Source organism: Falco naumanni, chromosome 1 (genome assembly GCF_017639655.2).
Source record: "Falco naumanni isolate bFalNau1 chromosome 1, bFalNau1.pat, whole genome shotgun sequence".
Classification (NCBI taxonomy): Eukaryota; Metazoa; Chordata; class Aves; order Falconiformes; family Falconidae; genus Falco; species Falco naumanni.
In genome coordinates, this window is record NC_054054.1 from 5,060,048 (window position 1) to 5,083,074 (window position 23,027).

At 38.6% G+C, this 23,027-nt stretch overlaps 1 protein-coding gene across 10 annotated transcripts in view; it reads right to left on the reverse strand.

Annotated features, from left to right (window-relative positions):
• The window catches only part of SORBS2 (sorbin and SH3 domain containing 2), a 248,174-nt gene that overhangs the window by 29,312 nt on the left and 195,835 nt on the right, over positions 1 to 23,027 (reverse strand). For 6 of the 10 annotated variants that reach the window (XM_040609210.1, XM_040608789.1, XM_040608698.1 and 3 more), the window contains 6 exons: positions 22,149 to 22,335; positions 19,043 to 19,157; positions 11,649 to 11,732; positions 9,434 to 9,490; positions 2,741 to 2,793; positions 1,849 to 2,036 (listed from right to left, as the gene is read on the reverse strand). In XM_040609210.1, the coding sequence (XP_040465144.1) occupies positions 1,849 to 2,036; positions 2,741 to 2,793; positions 9,434 to 9,490; positions 11,649 to 11,732; positions 19,043 to 19,157; positions 22,149 to 22,335 (684 nt within the window). The remainder of the gene's footprint in view (positions 1 to 1,848; positions 2,037 to 2,740; positions 2,794 to 9,433; positions 9,491 to 11,648; positions 11,733 to 19,042; positions 19,158 to 22,148; positions 22,336 to 23,027) is intronic. The other 4 variants (XM_040609464.1, XM_040609116.1, XM_040609380.1 and 1 more) reach the window with 1 other exon arrangement.

Genomic DNA, 23,027 nt, shown 5'->3' on the forward strand with positions numbered 1-23,027 from the left:
TAGCCTGCTCTTCCCCAGAGTGGTATCACTGAAGGGAGTGGTGGTTTCTACACCTCATGGATGGCAGAACAAAGTGGCTGAGAACTGCTGTACAGGTGTAAAGGAAGATGTATCAGCTTACTAAGCCTAACCAGCATGTGGAAGAAACACTTAGACTGACTTCCATAACGAAGCCTGAGTTTTCAAGTAAGTTTCAAGACATTTTTACACACAGGGTAGATCTGTAAGTCACTATGAGATAAATTTGGAACTGCGGTCTCTCATACTTGCACTGAACTTCAAAAATGGTCTCAACGTTCAGTTCAAGTGTCAACATTCAGTTCAAGACACATCCTTCCAACAGCCCAATCTGCTTTCTAAAACAACTTGAATGCAGATCAGAAACTGAAACACCAGAGTTCAAAATCCATGCTGGTCCAACAGCTTATGACGTGCTACTTCTTTAACAAAATGGTTAATTCCAAGAAAAATTAACATTCTAGTGGGTTTCATGATTCTGGGAGAGAACGGAGTGACACAGCTAGGTCACCTTCCTGAAGTTAATTAGCTGTGCTAGGTGTTCTTAGGGGAAGGATTTTCAAACACAGGACGTGTTTAAGTCATAGTAAGTGCTCATTATCAGCGGTGTAGTCAAAGGTCAATGGAGGTGAATGGTGTTTACCAACTCTTCACTGCCTGGCCTGGTACACCCAACGGATGAGTCTACCTGCTTTTTAAATTCCTGCTGTAACACTGGGTTTAAAATATATTTGCTTTTCCATCACTCCACTCTTAATATTTCTCACTAGTTTTCTTTGTCTGACACGTTCTGTTGCAGCCTGGATGTTGTGTTCTTTTCAGTGGGAATTTATGTTTACAAAGCTTTAAACCAGGGGTCCTCAAACTATGGCCCACAGGCCGGATACGGCCCCCCAGGGTCCTCAATCCGGCCCCTGGTATTTACAGACCCCCCAGACCCCCCCCTGCTGGGGGTTGCGGGGGGAAACCAAGCAGCCGCAGATGACGCCTGCCACTTCATCTGCACGCCGGCCCCCTGGTTAAACAGTTTGAGGACCCCTGCTTTAAACGGTCCCTAATACAGCTATAGGCCTATTAGTATAGCTACAAAATACAGCAATTAAATTAATAATGTAGAAGGAGACGTACTGTATACATATTACTATGTATGTTACTTTCATCATATATTTTACCGGAAACCTGCTGTCTTGCTAAAAAAACCCACCTGAAACCCCAAACCCAAATTAACAACTGATTCAATTATCTCTTTTCTGGAGAGACATGGAGGGCAGTAATAGAATGGCGAGTTATTTGAAAAAAGAAGCTAATTAGATTGTATGTGCTGTAGTAAATACTTCAAGGATTTACAAAATTGGACTAGGAATGTTTGCTTGATTAAATTAGGTCCTGACAGCTGACAACATCCAAGACATCATCTATAGACTTGGAAAGGTATGCTATCCTGGAAACATAGCTTTAATCCTATAATCTTATTTGTCCTGATTTACTTTCTGTGTATACTGAAAACAATTTAAAAATCACAATAATCTAATAAGACAAGAATGGAGTTAACAAAACCTGATAGCTTTATATATTGCAGTACAAATCATAGCCTTTAGTTGGTTTTCTTTTGTTACAATAAGCAGTTGAAACCAAAAAATCCTTGTTACAAATCCAACTTTTCATCTTAAATAAACAAGCTGGCCTTTCATGAAAGGCCCCAAAGCTGTTGCTTCATACAGTAAATCCCCCAGCGCAGTGCACTGAGCAACAGCAGACAGCTGTATTTACTACCAGTGTACTCTAAAACACATCATCAGGTGTTCTTTGCTAACAAACATGATCTCTTACCTTTTGCTCTTGATGGAGAAGAAGGAGACGAGCTAGTTAAAGGCTTTCTAAGGGTGGTATATGGGCCTTGTGCATCTGGACGGCCCGGGCTCGCTCTGTTTGCATTCTGATCGCTGTGTGCCCTCTGATGACTTACGGCAGGTTCTGACTTCCTTCGTTTTCTGTAGTCACTCGCAGTACTTGCAGAACTACAGAAATAAGCAGTGTTAGCAGCAGTCTAATCCTAAGATCAGAATTCAGGAATTTTAGAAGGAAGCTCATCAGTATATTATTGGTTTATAGATTAAACAACACCCAGGACAAATGTATCAAAAACCCAAAAACACGTAAAGGGGAGAAGCACCACTCTCAGACATCTTACAGCATATGTCACAGAGAAAAGCTGAAATTCTTCTTTACCTGATTGTTTTAAAGTTTTATACAAAATTGCCGTGTCATTTTCATAGTGAAGGCTTTGAAACAAATGCATCAAGTCTTTCTAGACTACTTTTTGGTACTAGAAGATCAGCGCAAAGACAGGAAAAAGACAAGACAGAGAACGGATGAAGTAGTGTGCTTAGCGGAATAGCACTGGAAGGGCTGCAGGCAGCGAGGTTAAATGATAGATCGCTGCGGCTGAGAGCGAGCTCAGGGACGTCAGTGGGAAGACCCAGAATACAGCATGGCTTATTTGGAACAGAAGGAGTTAAGTCCTTGTAAAAGAGAAGTAAAATTTACATGTCAGTATCAAAACACGATCACTCTCTTCATGCATCTCTCTATTTTGTCAGTAGCTCACAAGGTGAATGTCACAATCGGACTCTTTGCAACATCTACTCGTTTACATGTCACAAAGAAAAACCCACAGGCTGCGTAATCTGTGTCTACTGAAATCATATATTGCATTTCTTACCTAGAGGGCCTGTCCAGGCCTTTGTCCGTTGAATAGTGATGATATAAGGAAGTCTGTGAAAACAAATATATGAATCTGTTATATGTCTGTATTTGACTAAAGGGTGACCATTTCTGCTTATCATGCTTGATTATGTTTGGTAACTCTGTGACAAACCCAATCAAAACAGACTATGATGATTATCATCCTGGGCACTCCAGCATAGATACTGCAGTATTTAATGAGAATAGTTATCGAGTTTTTAAAAAGCATCACTAGATTTTGTTTCCTATTCCACTTCAGTAATGTTTCTTTATTTTAAAGCACTGCTAAATAATGATCCCAAGTCATGCTTCTCTGTAACCTTTTCAAAACTAGATACGGAACAGTTGAAATGAACTTGTACTATAAAAACACGAAAATAATTCCTTTATGCGCAAGTGAGGTCTGCACAGCTTCTCCTCCTCTCCAGTTACCAAAATCCCACAGTCAATTGCAGCCCATTACAATCACAATTGTAAATCCCGTGATGTTTGTGGCTAGTAGCTGACCACCCTGTATTCCTGGTAAGAAAATTCTTACCACTGAACATTAGTCGGTCTAATGGAGTTACAGAAGTAGCTACTGCATAAACCCTGGAAGATGGAAGGGAGTACTGCTCCATAATCTTATTATTAATACAAAGTCAATCTTAAATGACTATTAATTTTACAACCACCATTTAATACATCTCAAGCCCTCAGTCAGAATTCAGTAATACTACGATTCTGATAACCAGGTATGAACCTAGAACAAACTGCATGGTCGTTGGGGTATTTCTTCATGGGTACAAAGCAGCGTGGTTCAAAAGTTAAACTTGTTTCACATTCCTGGCATGTCATTTCAGAGGTAACCCGAGGGACTGGAAATAGAACTATCGTAGATTTGTAAGCTGCAGGAACTATTTTTCTCTCTACTGAAGCCTTCCAGACTTTTTCTCTGTCGGGGAAAAAATCTGTATAGACTTTCCTCTGTACAGAAAGACTGCAGAAATAACAGCACTCATGGCCTGTGCAAGTGCTTTTTCTGTTAGGTAAGTCTTTTTTCCAGTGATCTGAATTGCAAGTTCATGAATAGGACTTCACCCAGATTTGTTAACTGACATTATACTTTTAGAAGTATGAGACCATATTTGGAAATAGATTTTACTATTTACTAAATAGGGATTGTATATCCTACATGACACTCTAGAGTAACTAAACTACTTTCACAGGTGGGGCACTATAAAGACAATATGATTGTTCAGTGAAGAGTTCATTTGTCAGTACGCTTCAGTATTTAAGACCTGTATGGAACAAATATCTAAAACTTGAGCTAAGATCATTCTGATTTTCTCAGTACTTTTTAACTGTAGTTTAATTTAAATCACATTAAAAATCAGGTAAAAAAGCCTTGCGGCTTTTGGTAAGAAGAGCACCTGAGATGTAAACAGTTAAAATATATTAATAGACAGATTTAAAGTTACTTTCCAGAGAAAATAAGTCCTCTATATTTAAGGTGATCTCTGCATAGGGTTTCAAAATTTTTTTTTTTTTCTGAAAAGAAAGTTCTTTGATTTGTGGACAAGTATTCAAGTATTTCTTCTGTGTTACTACTTATTACTACTATTATTCTCACTGTTAAATACTGTTATGTTCATAAGCTCCAGTCTGGATCTGAAAAACATGCTGTATAAACATGAAGGCAGGATCCCTCCTCAAGTGAGATTCCAAATCTGAGGTGATTTATAAAGAAAATGCTCTCTGCAAAAAACAGTAACATCAACCCGACCCCTAGAAACGGCAGAACGAGGTCCCCAATACTTCTCTCAAGTCAATCTTGGCTTAACTCGTACAACACTGTGGCAGAACTGGCTCTAACATGCATTTCCGTTAGATTAAGCGTTATGAATATGTGCTGTATCCTGTCAGTAGTGTTTGTGCACAGCTCTTGCTCCTCTTGATTTCAACAGAAATTTCAAAGGCAACAGATTTTGAAAGCAACAAATTTTGACAACAACATTCGGTTGCAAGACTGGCAAACAGGGTTATGGCAATTCTGTTGTTTCACCCAGAGACAGCACAGGAATTGGCCTGTAATTGAAAGAATTTAGTTTCTGGCCTATTTCAAGGCCATTTTAGGGGGAATCTTAAAGTAAGCACATATCTAGGAAAAAAGGAAATGCAAAGTTTTGGTTATAACTGCTGTTTCCTTCCAATTTATTTTGCAATGAAATAGGCTATTGGACTAAATCATGAAACCACGAAAATTGTTTCACATCACTGTTCTAGTCACTTGTGCGTTTAAACTTGCTGGTCTGCATCAGTTCAGAATAGAAGTAACGCAAGAGTTGGGGAATACCTGTAACTAAGAGTCACGAGCTCTAGAAGCAATGCGTCTTTGCAAGATTTTAAAGTATCTTTTTTACTACTGTCACCCCTTTAGAGGCAAAGCTGAGGCATTTCTCTGCTGCTGCTGCTGCTGCAATTCTTACCTGATGGATACTGTTAAATTGTTCCTGTCAGAGCTCAATTAGCCCCAAACTTCTGAAACTGCTTCCAAACAACAAATGTGATTCTACTGTAATGCACTACATTGTTCTGTATGATAACGATCTCGTTTTATAATAGAATGGGAAACCAAAAGAATAGGTTTGCTCTTTTTCTCATTCATATCCTTCCACTGCTGCACTGTATCCTGGATTTTCAGGTTGTAGAAATTGATCCTCAGCTTCTGGCGACATACAACTCTGCTTCAGTGACTTCTGCTACGGTCAAAAGAGGGGAGGCTAGAAATAAAAGCTCCAAAAATTGCTTCAGTGCAATGCTAAAAAAAAGGGCTACTTGTCATGCTGTCATTTTCAGTTCATCCAGCACAACCTCCAGACACATGAGAGGAGACATGATCTCTCCTCTATTCATCTGCATCTCATTTACAGTAGAGAATGACATGCATGCAACCCACAGTGTGGGCACGACAACAGGAAAGAGAAAGTGGCATTAAATAAGTATCAATGGGAATACGCCCACCTGCTAGGCATTACTATTGTGTTCGCTCTTTGTAAATTAGCATGTCCTCAAGCCACACATCCGCAGTTTCCAGCTTGTGTATGACAGACCTTCACACAATCTGGGAATTAAGCTGTTACCCAGAGGAGCAAGGTGAGGTCGTGGGACGTAGCCTCTGTTCTCAAGGAACAGGGAAGCGTGCATCAGTGATGTCAGGAGGATGGCTGCCTCAGTGGGGCACGTGTGCCGTAGCAATAACCCTTTGGAAGAAAACTACCAACATTACCAATCATGTACCCAGCTTCTCCCAGTGTTAGGTATCCCAACCAGTGGAGGTTCACCTCACTCATACAGTGATGTATCCCTTTCACAGGGGGCTTTCAGTGCAGTGGTGCTCCACATACGCTTTTTTCCATGATGGGAGAGAATATGAGACTGTGGAATACAATCAAGTCTTATCACAGCACCGGATTTTTGTTTGCCACATTCACTAAAACCAACTTATTTTTCTGCAAACTAATGTGAAGTTATTTCTTACAGTTTCATTTTCCTAGTAAAACATTGTCGTGGTGGAACCACCTGGCTGAAACCAGGACAAACAGAGATTTCAAGGTTTGTGGTTTTTGGGTTTCTTTTGACCTCACCTGTCACTGCATTGTTCTTAGGTGATAAATGAACCATGCATGATGCTTTAAAATACAAACTGATTTGAGGATTTGAATGTAAAGAACAGAAACAGGTAATTGTTGACCAAAGTATTTTAAGTACAGTAACCTAGATCATGAACTCGGTGCGCTTAAACATTAGAAGGTGAAACAAAACCAATCCATCTGCTCCAGGAAAGGAGTAAAGAGTCAAACTGCCTTTCCACGGGCAGATGAAATAAAAGCCTGTGTTTTGAAGCCAGGTGGTTATGGAGGTCTGATGATGATCATCAGACATTCTCAGACAGGCAATAAACCTGCTATTGGCACTCAGGAAATGATCCCTATTTTATTTCTCAACATTTGGAATGCGTATGGGGCTCATGATGAGTGCATTACCATTTACCTGTTCTGTCCAAACAAATTACCATTGTATTTGTCTTTAAAAATATATTCTGAATAACCTATTATTCCTGAGTCTTTACTCTTCACCCAGTTCCTAGTTTGAAGTTTTTTACATCCTCTGAAAAAAGGAAATTGCTTTATGACAATTCTGCCACCACTATCCAACTTCAATGCTTTTACAATAAATACCTGCTATTATGAGTTCTGCCTGCAACACAACCACAGAAACCCACAGCGGAGCTGCTCACACCAACAGCCAGCGTAACCATGGTTCTCCTCACATTTCTATGCACCACGGAAACAAAAACCTCAGCTCTGTGCACTTCCCTACGCTACCCACAAAACACACACTGAGCCTGCTCTGGTAAATGTCAAGAGTCTCATTTCAAAAGTGGCCACAACTATCAACCTCATCTTCGTTGACCAGTTACCCCCACAGCCCAGTACCAGCAGAGGAAGTGTGGGCTCACTGGTGATCCCTGTTAGAACTGCTGCACGAGGCAATACAAACATTGCTGATTAATTGTCATCGTGGGGTTTCTCGCGCAGGTGCCAACCCCTTCCATTAGAGCCTGGACCAAGACCATCTGCTACACGCTACTGGCCAAACAGCCACAAGGCAGTGATTCCTTTCCACCTGGAACGGCTCCAGGGCTATACAGACCAGGATGTAAATCCCCAGGGCACTGTAGGTTCCCACTGCCTCCTATGGATGGCGATGGGTAAATCACACAACTGAAACCAAACCGGAGAGAACTTCTTTATCCACTGGGTTCCCCAAGCCAGACATAGTGTGTTAGTGATTAGCCTAAGACAGCAAGAAGTATGTGTCATGCCAAAATCGACTGCTCGCTTACTGCATGGCTTTTGATTTCTGTCCTTTAAGATACTCTTATCACCTTGAACGTAACTTGCCCTTTTGCCCTTTCTTTGATGCCGCCTTTAAAGTTTTTTCTGTGTGAAGGATACTGCATGTTGCACATTCTATAATACTGATTTTTATCACAGACATACATTATTATATGCAGACTATGTGGAGTTTATACCCTCTACCCACAGGCAGAGCCACACTGATATGACATACAGGGGAAAGCAAACAGTGGCTGGGGTTGGTTTTTACTGCCAAGAGTGGGTACCACTGGCTGTAGTTGTCCTGTCACCTCTTGGGCATTTACTGACCCACGATCCCTCCAAGCCGCTTCCAGCAGCCCAACAGAACACATCTCCCCCAATCTCCAAAGCTAATTAGGCATCTTCCAGAATATTCAACACTGCCCTATATGGATAAAGGCTGCCTGACAAAAATAATTAAATATTGGAGACAACCACCCCAAATACAAATACCCCAAACCTACCAAATACAGACTTTCTTAAATACTTTGATTTGGTTCTACTCAAAAAAACCCAGAGATACATTTACAATTAAGCCAATATTCTCACCTTTTTCATGCATCAAGGCTTTAATGGTGACTGAAAATGAAGTTAGGAAAAGTAGACAAAAGTTGTAAACAAACCAACAGGCTTGTTTGCACGATGGTTCTAATACATCAACAAGTTCTTTTGAATACCCCTGCCCCCCGAGTATTAAATTTACTGTAGACTGTGAATATGATTTATTATATTCAAAGATTTTTAAAGTCTAAAAATAAATGTCTTTGTAAATTAAACCAAGAAAAAAACCCAGTTTTACTTAACAGTCATTTTGCCGAGAGCTACTGAACACAGTAAGATTTCAAGTAATCATGCTAGTATTAAATTGTCTTCCTCAATAGAGTACTACCAAGCATTAGTGAAGGCCTAGAAACTTATTGTCTCAGAGAACTGGGCCCAAATTTCACAATCATGAGGTTTTCCCAGACTTACAGAGCTCAAACCTAAAGCAGAATAACTTGCAAACAGTCAACAATTCAAGGCCACAATTTTCACTTAATTTTTGGAGACTATGGAAGATGAAAGTGAATCATGAGTATGAATGAAGTAAAGCTGTCGTTACAGGAATCACTGACTTTTGCCCTAATGCTCTAAAAATGGGGAGGGAGGGGAGAAGGAATGAAAGCCTGGATCTCTCCCACTCAGAGCAGGGCAATGACAGCCCACTACCTGATCTTGATGCATTCTGTTCAGAGTAATGACAGTGACTGTCAATCCTGCAGTCATAAATTTGCAACAGGATTATTAATTGCTGTTTTACCTGATTAGCTACCTTAGTCATAAATACTTAATTGGTGAAATGATAGCTTAGCCAAAAGGCTTTCACTTGACACGAAGAATTTGCAGTCAACTGTTTTAATAAAAAATACTACTGTGCTGATGTATTAATTGTGCAATGCACCTGCCCAACTCTGAAGATGTGGGAATTTGTCGAAGAGTTAGAGAAATGGGCTGTGTGTAATTCTGAGTGTTAATCTCTGAGAAGTTTTGGGGATAAGGACTCACAGTTCCTAGGACAATAAGATCAACCTCCAAATGCACTAGTGATCTGGAAAGATATGAAGACAAAGATACAGTGATTGTGAATTAGAAACGTCTCATAGCTATCAGAATGAAACCTCTAAATTTTAACAAACTTGAGACATAAATGGTGAGCACTCCAACCCTTCTTCCCAAGAGAATCATCTGAACAAGAATCATTCATTTACCTCATTGGAAACACCAGAAGAAGTGTCTCGAACATAGTCCAAAAGCTTTTTAGGTGGCTGCATCATAAAAGCAGAAGTGTAGAGATGAAATGGAGTAGAATCAATGGCAGCAAGGAATGAAACATGTGGAGAAGGTGACACAGTTAGAAACTAAATGTTGACAACGTCAGATACAAAGAGTGACACACATGGGTAGAATGGAAGGAAGAATGTGTTGCAATATTTTTTCAATTATAAGCATCTTAATAAAATGTTAGTAACTTTAGGTGGTAAAATTTACAACCGGAATGGCTGAATCAATACTAGCAGTTTTTAATACTGAGACAGAAGACTGTAAAGCACCACAGTTATGTTCTGCTGGGGAAATCTCAACATATTTTCTCTTACAGAAGATACTATTCTCACGTTATCATTATCAGTAAAGTATTGTTGACACACAGTTCATCAGAAAAATATATATCTGGACTGTTTCTGCCCACCTAGAAGGAGGAATGACAAAACAGCTTGAATGGCTAGATAAAAGGACATAAAAGGTAATCAGTGAAAACATGATATATTATAGACCACCGGACAACAAATGAAACCCAAATATATTTGAAAAAATTTTTTTTCAGGTGGTATCCAATGAGTTATATTTTGAAATATTATGATTAAAAAAGTAAAGTTAAAAACAAACAAACAAAAAAGGTATGTGGTTTGCTTTCTTTTCTGCTCTGACGTAGCAGCTGGCAGTTCTGACCCTGGCCTATGGCTGCTACCCCAAGGGCCTAAGGCACCGGGCTCCCACACCGCCCTCCAGGGCCCTGCCCCAAGTTCCTCGGGCTCCTCGTGTAGCCCAGCATGTCGGTAATTAGCGTGCTGAGGGGTGTCAGTAATTAGCGTGCTGAGGGGGGCCTCCAGAGAACCGCTAACTAACAGGGAAATGCAAGAATGGGAATGTTTTCAGTCCTAATCCTCTCAAGCTCAAATGCCATGCCTATTTGGGATTTCCTTCTCCGGGGCAAGGACTTTTGTTTTTCCCCCCTCGAGCTCCGCAGGATCCTGGGAAGCTATGAGAATATTTTACCAGACCGAGGGAATGCTTGGGTTTACCCCCCTCCTTTTTCTGAGGGGATCTGAACTCCCATCCGGAAAGTACTCTAACCGCCGTGTTAGGCATTCCTCCAGGAGGAAGGCATTCGCTATCCTCTTCCCTAAGGATGTCAGAGGGTACGGGAAGAAATTTGAGCTCCATGTAGCCGCAGAGGGTGTGTGTGCAAAAGCAAGAGCAGGTGCATCTCCAACCTAGTCATTAAGGCACACACTGTGCAGGGAGGAAGCTAAACCTAGTCCTCAGTCTTGCTTCAAGGACAATGTCGCTGTTTTATCCTTGTGTAACACAAACAAACAGCTTTTGGTGCTCACATTTAATTAAGCTGGTGGTATTTTGCAGAAGTATTGCAAGTGCCTAGGCAACTAAAGGTGACAAACTGAGATATCGCCAACATTCAGGTGCTTCAACCACATGGAGCTTTCCAAGTTTATAATTTTAAACGTAAATGCTTGCAGTAGGACTAAGGTAGCATCTGTTTGCCTGAGTCCTTTTTTTGGACCTGCCTGTTTGTGAAAATGGGAGCAGAACTGAAGCCTGTCTGTTCAGGCAGGTGTCCAGCTTGAAAATAAGCAAACCCATATCTCTATGTTCAGGTACAAAATACATATTCTGCATGTATGCATATAAGAGAGGGAAAAAAGGAAAAAAATATCACTATTTACTGCCATAAGAGATTTGTATATGGCTGCATGCATTTAAATGTAGACACATTCCTCCAAGTAAAATATGTGATTTGTAACTTAGCATCCCTAATGCAAACTGACATGTTTTTCTGCTCTGAAAGATTGTTCAAAAATAATCCAGCCAAATGCAAAAGACTTAGAGAGACTAGCAAACATGCCTGTTTAACATCCAATTTGTGTGGTTCTTAAATATTTGCACACTACTATGTGTCTAATATGTAGTCTGTATTAAAGCTATTAAAGCCACAACTCTGGCAAGTTAAGGGCCACTTGAAAAAAACCCAATTATATGTGTGAGATCACTTTATTGACCTTTTTTTTAAAAAATCATATTAACTTTACTGGCATATATTTGCTGAATTTGGTAATTTGTAAATTCCTCATTATAAAAAAAAAAAATATCCTAATGTTTAAATATTAATATTCTGTCCTCACTTACCGGACGTCCAAACTCCAGTTCTGAAAAGAATTTATACCAGGGTTCGTTTTCTAAATCTATGTCATCTGGGTTTATGCGATCAGTCTGGAGCAGTTGTGAAGGAAAAGGGAAGGAAAAGGCACACACTGAGCCAAGTGCTAGAAATGCCATGTCACTTCAACAACACACACACACACACGAACACAAAACAAGTATGGGGAAAGGAATGGAGTAAAATCAAAGAATGAAGATGGTATTTAAGACAGAATATTCTTGTCCAAGAGCTGTCACTGACCGGTAGCTTTAATACTTTTCTTTTTGTTGCTGTTCTTCCCAGTGACTGGAAGATGTTAAACATTTTAGAATTACTGTTTTAAAGCTATGAGGGCTCTTAGACCATTTCTGTAAACATCACTCTATTACATAAGTACATTTAATGCTAATACTAAAGATTCCTTGTTAAGAAGATGGTTTAAATGATTGTAATCTTCAGCATAGGCAAGAAAGTGCCCACCTGATCAGCAATAAAGACATTACTTTATCAGTACTGCTTTTAGTCATTCCTTGTCTTCTCACAAAGCATGTTAATTCTGGATCTTGCTGTCTTGAAGCAAGCGCTGAGCAGAGATAAGAGATGCATCATGCAGGCATAACTATATCAAAAAGCCACTTCAGCATATGCAATGGAACTGGTATATTTTAAATCCTATGGTCAAACAATAGGGAACAAAAAATGATACATTCCATAATATTTGTTTTAGCAGTATTTTGTAATGCTTTATCTCCCACTTGATGTAATGAAGCATTTTTTTCCACAGTGAAATACATTGTTTTCATCTGAGAATTCTCACAGCAAAGGGATAAAGTAGCAATTGAAGATAGCATTAAGAAAATTCTTCAATGAACAGAAAAATAATTGACAGATTTATTCAAGTAGCATGAAAACATGACAGCGCAAAACAGTAGAGCTCCCAGTGGGATAGCTAACCAACCATAAACTGGGCTGCATTAATTATTTTCTAAATAGCTCCAGTTCCTTTGTACAGTCTGATGTAAGCTGTCACGCAGCACAGAATTACAGTGAACTGTTGGCTTAAAGATCTCTGAAACAGAGAAAGCCTCTTGTTAAAGATATTTCTGAATGTAAAATTTGGTCTGCCACAGCTGTAGTTCTCAGAGCACAGACAGTAATTATGGTGTGACCTAGAAAGCAATCCTCAAAGATGACGACAGGGTCCTGCATAAAGAATGATACTGGTGATTAAGTATGTAACACCTTTTCCTCCCGAGTCCAGCCGTCACCAATACACCAGAGCAATCACATCCAGCTATTCCTGTTTTCTGCAAGAGATAACGCCATGCTCTTGACCATTTCAGGTGATTAAACATCTTACGGCACTTTTCTTGCTGCTTTTGATGTTGCTTTACTGGAACAGACTGCCAACTTCGCTCTACTGAAAGGTTAACAACCCTTTTGAACCACCTCGCTGCTCAAATATGCATGAGCTGTTCACAAAATATCTGGACTCCAACTGTGTTTTCGAGATTTATCTTCACAATGTGAAGATAAATTACACTTCCCTTTCAAGTCAGGGAAGTATTAATCCTGTGAACAGAGTGGGAAGTGAATGTCAGTGGCAAACAACTTGCTGTGCTCCATGGCAGGGTTAGAAAGTAAAGCTGCTCTGGAGTTTTGCCCTCGTATTTCCACCATCCACAGCCCTAACTCAGCACTACTACTGGCAACTGTTTCAACTCAGCTATACATACCAAAGCCTTCAGTAGAAAAACACCACTGAAATTAGCTCCATGAACTGACCAAAAAAGATTTGGGATCTTAGTAGAGCCTACAGCTGATGTAAGAAAAAACATCTGGTTCTGTTTTACCAAGAGATGGAGGCATGAGGGCAAAACCGACAGATTCACAATGCAGAAGATAACTTCATTCTGTATCAGCTTGATTCCCATTACAGAGAATGACTGGCATATTCACGAGTTTTTTTGTTTACCTGAACAAAATTTCCACAATTTAGATCTGGATAATCTGAAAGACAAGACTAAACAATTGCGTTTTCACTATTTCTCCAAACTAAGTTACATTATGTTGAAGTATTTATGGCACATTTTCACAGTTGTATTATACCAATGACTTAATTTTCACAGAAATAGCTACAATTGGGTGCGTCTACATTAAACAAACAAAATAAATGAATAACTCCCTTGAAATGGATCCATGGTGTTGCAACTGTGGAGCTGTTGGCACTACAAATCCAGGCGTACTGACAGTACCTGCTTGGGCAGTGAGCATCAGCCTTGTCAGCCTCAAGGCCCCCCGGATGGCAGCAGCCCCCCCCTACACACTGACAGACCTGTGTCCCTTCTTGCAGGGCACCAGAACACACCATCAGAGCAGCTGCGCTTCCACCCAGCTCGTCAAGGAGATAAAAATGAGAACGGGAGCTGGCTCCCATTTTATTTTCAAATATCCTTGCAATTAGCAGAAAGCTTAACCCCCCTGCGCTTCTGCTTGTAAAGAAAATGCTCGAAACAGTGCATTTTTATGTAGTTTCTAAGTTTCTGCTTTCTCCTCGTGTGGCAGAGTGCCAATAAAATGAGAACAGGAGAAAGCACGTAAAGCTCTAACTCCATGCACGCAAGTTCCACTTTTACTTACAGCTTGAACCGCAGAGGGCAGCAAACTGAAAGAAACTGAGCACTGCTGCCCTGCCGTTCTGGAGATGCCTCTGCATCCCCGGGCTACCAGATCATCACACAGGCAACTGATTCCACTTGGCTTTCAGAACTGATTTTCCTGATGGACGTTTTTCTACTATCTCCCCCTCTAAGAGACTTCAAAGGACCAAATAATTTTGACTTTAAAAAAAAAATTGAACTTGGCTCAGTCTCACACAGTATCTCCCAAACTGCTTGAACAGAAGGTAAAAGCACCTAATTCCCTTTTTTTGATTTGTTAGTCAAACCATTTAGTCATGCTCCTACACTCTATCCTTCACCTAGTCATTTAGTAACATTAGTAGTATATTTCCAAGTAATGCGAAAGACCAGTAAGTAACTTCACTCTTTCTGCCATTTGCATCAGATGGTCAACACAGCGCTGCATCGACACACTCGACTACGAAACAGCATTATCGTTTTAAAAAACTACTTCTACAGAGTTGCAAGCAGCTTTGCTCGTGCTTGATTTGATACACACAAGTAGACATGCACAGGCAATAATCAAAAGTGTGTACTTAAACTGGTGAGTTAAATGGTTCTTACACGAACTGCATGGTCAAATTGGTATTTTGCATTTGCAAGTTCAGACACCATAATGAAGCCCCTTTGGAACAACGTACTGACAAGTCTGTTGTAAATTTGGCTTTGGCATTTTATTAGCCCTGAAGAGTTTGCCTTATCTTCTCCTTTTTTCTTTTTGCCTACTTTTAAACAGCTGTTGTAGCTCCAAGTCCACTACCAGATTGACTTCGTCTCTCTGTATCTATGAGAAGACGTATTTTTTAATGTCATATCAAAACATACCTATATGTAGAATTTCTGATTTCTTTTTAAAACACACAGACAGTATTTTTTAGTTGACAAAGTATTACTCAAGTAACTCAGCCAACACTGAGCAGAATATTCTGATAACCAGCCTGAGATGTCAAAGGCAACTGAACCTGCATATTCTAAAGAAAATCACAATTCTCCACTACAGTAAGAAAACCAAAAACCTCAAACCCAACAGACATACATCATGGTGCAAGCTCAGTCCATTTCTGGTATTTGACAAAATAATAATGTTTTTTTCATTTATTCTGATCATTAAATCCTCTTGCATACAAACTCAGTAGAACATTTGTATACTGATGATAGATAAAAACATCTAGAACTAAACTTTAACCTGACAAGTTTTATCTGACTAGCACATGTGCACATTCATGCTTAGACTAAAACACCTAATGAAAATAAAATATTGCTTGTACCGATTTTACAGTCTTTCTTTACAGCAAACTAAGATTTTTCCTAACTTGCTTCACTGCAGAAATAGAAAAATGTATATGCATGAACAAATTACTTCACACATATTAGGTTGAAAGTAGCAAAGAATAAAAATCTAACTTCATATTCATACAAGTAAAATTAAATTATTACAGTACAATTTATTTTACACCGAAAGTAAACATCCATTTTAGGAAACAAATTCATGTTCCAGATGATATTAGAGAAAAAGAGCCTTTTATCGAATTACAGACATCGGAGATGGGAACATACATCAGAACAACTTAAGTACCACCTGATCAAGTGCTGTGTTATTGAAGAAATGGTAAAGTTTTATGGGCTTATAGAAACAAGAACAAAAGGAACTGCCGCATCGTTGCTTGGAAGACTATTCAACAGCTTAATGTCACTTTACTTTTAGTTGTAATCTCAAAGGCCCAATCCCAAGCCCCTCCTTTCTGTTACGTTTTACACTCGTAATTACAAGTTCAAATTACAAGCAAAAAACCATTAATCTCCTGTTTCGTGACAGAAGACTGCTATGTGATACTGCAGCTTGAAATCACACTCATCTTCCTGCATCCCTAACAAAGATAATCATCTATCCCTAACCAATCTTTCCATTTAATGTTTATTGTGAAGGATTTTTTTTAAAGTTTTTTTAAAGTATACTTCTTATATTCTTTTGACTTACTGAACCAGGATCTGCTGAATAGTATTTCCCACTAAATGTTAGTTTCACACTGAATCTCATTTTATTATATTCTCCCCATGTTTATAATCTCCACATTAATCACAACTGGTTCCAATGTAGTACCTACATCAATAACGGGAATGTTTCTTTCAAACCTCATCTGCCCTGTTTATTATCATATACGGTAGCTGTAAAAATTCTTTCCCCCCCCAGATCATTTTTCCATCAAAAATGCAATCCTGTAGACATGGGAATGATGCAACTTCAGAAAAAAAATTAAGATTTGGAGTGTTGGAGAAATCCCCTTTGACTTTTTTGGTTTTGGCAAACTAATAAAGTAAGAATTTCTAGTTCAGATGCTATAAATGTCCATCTTTTACAGTATTAATGAATCATATTTATTTTCCATATTTTGATTAGTATTTTCTTCCAGTACCATGAGAACAATTTTTCAGACATTAAAAATCAAATCTTTAGAGATTATCAAGATGAAAGAGATAACTTATGAAATACTGACACAGCTGCGAATTTAGCGTTCTCATCTGAATTTGGAACTTATGCATTCTTTTCAGATGTTTGGTTTTTCTACACACACGGAAAAATCTTATGACCTACTCTGCTGCTGATAGAAGTCGTGAGTTCTGCCTTCCATAACCCATTCCAGGAAAACAAGGAAAGCAAATGCTTTAGTGATAGAAAATCTTTTTCTTTTTGTAACACGGTCCAAAGGATGTATCTAAATACATAAAGCTAAACATCACCTTTATCAACAGCAGAAATTCCAGACTGATATAATGTGATAGCTCACTTCAACTATTTTTATATCAGTTAATAATGTTACACTAGTGTCAGCACAGCTTTCATCTCTTGATATTCTACATTAATTCCTGTTTTCCAGTATTTACAGCTGATTCATACATACATAAAATACCTCTCCATTCTGTCTGCAAAAATTATTTCCTCAGCTTTTAAAATGTATTCAGCAAAAAGATTTTTCCTTGTATTTACATCAGCTAAGTCTAAACTTCTAGTCTAAGCTTCAGCTCAGTAAATACAACCTAAAGGCTTTTCTGCATAAAAATATTTTAATGACCAAACAAAGCTCAAAATCCAAACTCTTGATTGAGAACATAAAAAATAAAATGCATAAGCAAGGTAAAAAAAAGAAGGATTCATGAAGAGTCAGCAAAGTTTGCTTTTTTTGTCATTTGATTAGTTTGCTAAAATTAAAAATGACACCTGTGACACTTCATCAGCACTGCAATTGCTATATGAATTAGTTTTTTCACATTACATTAATAGAAAATGTAAATTTATTAGAAAAGTGAGGCTTTTCTTGAAACATCACTGACATTTTCTTGATTTGAATCTGCTATTATTCTTTGGCACTGGGAAGGCTAGTAAATGACCTCAGTGTGTATAATGCAACCACAGCAGTGAAGAAAGTGCTCAGAACAGATGTCATTACCTTTGAAATAAAATTGTTAGGTTCATCTTCACAACAAATACTAAATTCCATTTAATTCTATTGTTTAATTAACAGTTCCTACAGAAATGGCAGTTTTCTTTTTGAAAAATGGATGAGTTCTGCAAGAACTTAATTTCATATTATAGCTTTTTTCTGGCTAATGAAAATTATATTCCTGCAAAGACCAGAAAAACACAAGGGAAAGGTTCTTAGTACAGGTGTTTCACACTGTTGACATACTACATATTCTGGATTTCCATTATTTGCTTAATTTATTTTAAATTAGTGAAATAAATTCTGTGAAGAATTATGTAATACAGTAATACAAAAGCAAATAATAATCCAGTATTGATTACATAACCCACTTCTTTAAAACTGGACTCCCTCAACCATTTCAACCTCAAAGTGAAAGACCAAGAAAAGAAAATATTGCCACTGACACGTAACAGTGTCTCTAAAATAAGAAAGTACTGAGAAAGCACAAAGGTAAATTAGAAAGGCTGAGTAAATGCATCTTTCAGCAAATGAGAACTTCCGTTAATGGTCATTTTGCATGCATTAAGCATAGCTTTATCAGACACGCTTGTGACAAACTCCACAATTGCAATAATTATTCAGAGAGCAGGAATAAAGACTTCTAATTACATGTTAATGTACACTCAGTAATCACAGAGTAAGTGAGGCTGGAAAGGACCTCCAGAGGTCCTCTAGTCCAACCACCTGCTAAAAGCAGGTCTGGTCAGATCAGGTTGCTCAGGGCTGTGTCCAGGTGAGTCTTGAAGATCTCCAGAAATGGAGAATCTACAGCCCCTCTGAGCAACTTGACCAGTATTTGACCAAAATTTCCTTAGATGTACAATCAGGCACATCCTAGAAATACAAATAGTTGACTTTTATGCATTGATTATTCAGATATCATACGTGCTGTTAATACTACTGGAAATGAGTGCTGGAGATGCACGCCAATGAGAAAAAGCAGTTACCACTAATTCACAGTTCTACTCATCATCCATTAGGTTTGCACAATGGTGGTCTGATTTCTTGGAAATACCACAAGATCTCACTTTAGCAAATAAGCCAAAGCCGCATTTCCAACACAACCATCAGAAAGAGTGCAGACAAACTGCTGCAAAATATTTGAAAAAGGACCTTCAGTAAGTATTCATCCAAGTGGTTATGATCAGTAGTAAATGATAAAAAGATGACTCCCACGAAACCTCTTACTGTATTACCCCTTTCACTTATGTGTCTTACCGGTCTTTCATGTTCAAGGATTGACGACTTTCCTGGCTCATATTCAAAAATACTTCTTGGTTCAGAACGGAACTTGCGGGTATCTACCTTTCTGTCAGGGGGATCCCAGTCATTTCTAAACAACAAGTAAGAGCAATTTAGTTAATTTCCTGTCATCATCATCATCTACTTTACAGCTCTGTGCAAGAGAAATACGTAAAAGCAAATTAATTTCAGCATGGTTTCTCTTTCCAGATTCAAGTTGTGAAATGTCTGGCGTAGCATCCCAATATTTTAACCACTGTATCATCTTAACCTGTTTACAGCAGGTATATACACTACAGCAGGAAAAATACTAGAGATGTCCAGCCTATGTGATCACTCACACTTTTGTTATAACCAGCAGACCAGTTTAAAAACTCCCCTGACATACTATCAAAATACCTAGACATGCTTCTCAATTGCAAATTTACTGTGTTTTGTTTTATGCACTATACTAATATAGGCAAGTGGTAGATATTTTTGTCATCACTCAATACAACATTAAGTCCGTATTGAAAAAGTTAAAAAATTTTCTGAGACAAAACCCAACAAAATTATTTTAAAAGACAGTGTGAAAATCTAAGAGATGCTCTTTACCCTGATCTGTAGTAGGACTGTTCCTGCATATCCTTGTGAGCAGTATACTCTTTCCTTGGAAATGTCAATAGGTAAACCAGAACAAGAATTTGGCAGTGGGCAAGAATAAAGAATAAAGACTAACCTCTACTACCACATTTTTTCAGACATTTACCATATTATATTAATAGCTACCAATACATTTTTTGGGGATAGTTAGCTAGTTACTATCACAGTGAACACTATCTTTTCATGGCAGTTTTTGTAGTCTCCACCTATGATGCATTTGAAAAACTGTAGCTCACGCATCTTTTTGCTTAGCTCTGTGTACAATGACCAGCTAGTATCTCAAAGAATAGGGGAAAGGAAAGAGGAAATCCTACCAGCTATTGCCTGTATTTACAATAAGAAAGAGCATACACTGATTAAATTCTGTTGCTTCTATCAGCCTTTCCGATGCGACTTGGTTTGATGTGACCTGACATATCAAGGCACATTATCACGTGCCTTAAAAAAATCTATGGGGTAGCTTTTGTTTACAGTACGTTTGTGAGTGCCAGTTCTGGGACACTTCTATTTATAAAATGCCCTACATTTCAAATGAAGTAGTTCTACATGGCTCTATTGTTTATTTTCACTGAGGAAAAAAAATATTTCAGAGCAGAAAAGGTTGTATTTCTTGAGAATGAACAGGAAAATGGCAATCTTGTGATCAAGTTGTATTATACTGCAAGTCACTGAAGAAAAAAGCATGCTACTGAAATTCTGATTCACACTCAAGTTCACCTAATTTACAGCATTCAGCCTGTAATCCCTTACGGAATATATTTTGGAGCCTAACTGTTAATGTAAACCGTATCTTACCTCCCAGCTATGAAACTGTGATACATGGGGACCTAAGCCTCTTATGTGAGATTTTAAATACTCAGGCTTTATAGGCAATTAAAAAAAGAATCTCCCAATGGCAGGAAAAGATTGACGAGCTATAGCTGTCAGCAGCAGGCAAAGCATAACTAACATGTTTGGCGTCCCCCGGCCTGGAGAACAGAGATTTCCACTGCCTGTCTGTTCAAGCAGGAGATTAAAAGCAGAGGCTCAGCATTCAAATTCGGTGCTGCAGCAGTTATTTTCAAGCTCGGCAAAAGGAACTGCAACCGGCCTCAGTTTCACATCACTTCAGAGATCAAAGCTAAGCAGATCCACATTTTGGTGCCTTGCTAACAAAATCTGCACTTCTGTATGACTTGCTAACACAATTCTAACGTCACGACCCCGAGGAGGTAGCCGAACTCTTATCCCTAGCTCAACTTGCCCTCAGCGACAGGAGGAGCCAAAATCAGTAACTACTGAGCAACCTTTTTCCTCTGCAGTATGTGTACCTGCTGGATTACCTTTTGGATTGCCACTACCTATGAATTTTTCAAAAAGCCATGGTCATAGTCTTATCTTTAAACACTTAGTATGGTCTTTTCTCCTAATGTTTTATGCAAACTGCAAGTTATTTGAAACCGCTTAATACCATTACATTTTGACATATAAAAAAATTTACGACGCTCAAGCTGACAAAAATGGACAAATTCTGTTTCGTTGCTTGAGTGTAACCAAGAGAGGTGGGTACGCAGCCGTAAATGGAAAACGACCCTTCTCACATATAAAATATATACGTACATACACACACGCACTTATAAATATAAATACAAAAATGCATAACATCATAATATTACATTAACATGTAGTATTCAAGAATATAAACATTAACAAAAAAGCTTTTTGTTTGAGGTAGTAGCTACAGGTATGCTGAAGAGTCTACAGAGTTTGCGTGCAGGGCACTTTGCATGGTTTTATCAGAAGGATAAGCATTTCTTCCCTGAGTTATTAAGTATTGATCTTTCGGACAGGACTCTAACCGCTGGGACCTGGTTTTGTGCAGCAAGTTTGAAGCTGGAAAACCGTGAGAAATCTGAAATACCCCTTTAATCTGTAAACGCCTTCCAGGTCTACAACAATGGAGATAGAGATTGAAAAAATGGGGATATAAAGCACTTTTGAGCTCTGGGGAAACAGGCATTGAATGGTACATGCTTACAGTTTTGCTCTTCCTCAAATTTCAATTACAGCATCTTTTAGATCCTTTCCTCTTTGCTGCTGGGTATCATAAATAGCCTTTCCTACTCACAGACTAACTAGTCAAAACAGCTGCTAGAGCACAGATTGTTCTGAAATACAACAAGCACAAGCAGGACAATCCTGCTAATGAGAATGAAAATCTTTAAATGCTCATGGTGGTATCACTTGTAGGAATAAACACTTCTTTAGCATGTTGAAGAAATGGTAGCACCATGCATGATGCCCACACTACTGATGAAGATTCGCCCTCATTGCCTGACTGTCCCTTGAATAAAGTCCTCAAAGTCATATTATTCTACAGCTGTTATTTTATCCTTTGTGATATCCTGTAATTGGGTTACTGTACATACCAAGAACACTTTTTGAAAATACGCTAACTTACTTTTCTGGTATAGACCTTTCCCTCAGACGATGTGGTGGTGCTGGAGGTGGCACATGTGGAGGTGGTAAAGGGGATGAGACCTTAAAGGCATCAGAGCTACTGTCAGAAGCGCTTTTAGACAATGGTCTGTACGTCTGTGTCTTTGCAGCTGGGTGTGCCTGAGCAGAGAAGGATGGACTGTAGCTACCTAATATAAAACAAACCCAGAAATATTCACAGCATGAGTGTTAATAAAACACAACATGGAAAGCTACAAGAACTCAGAGTAGCTCAACAGAGCTGCAAGGTTACAAAAATGTGTAAATGCATTTTCTAAAACTACATTGCTGTATACTATGTAGCTCATTAGAATACTTTTTATATATTTCTCTGTAAAACTACAAACACATAGAAAAAGTGCAGTATAATTAAAATAAATTAATGATTAATTTGAGGAGGGGAGAAGTTAATGGCTGTATATAAGTCTATCAGAGCTGTTAATGACAGCTGTAATTAATCCCCAGGCTCATCCTGCCTCTCAGTTGTTCTGTGTTCAGAGGGAAGTGAAGAGGCAGAAATGCATTTTTCCATTGTTTTAATAATTAGTTACTCTGGGACAACTACGCAGTAAGATAACTTGAAGAGGATCACAAGAGTCCAAACAGATCTCAAACAACTGACCCACAACAAATGCTCTCAACAGTACAAAAAAAGGCATGAGAGCATGTTGAACGCAACAAACACCGAAATAGAAGAATTTCGAATGGCATTTTTGCACAAGGCACTATGGATTTTTTGCACATGTGGTCTATTCACACTTCCATTTTTGGTTTTGTAAATAATTCTACCACATGGTTATAATCTTCTGAAAGACATAATTATATTTATTAGATGAATACA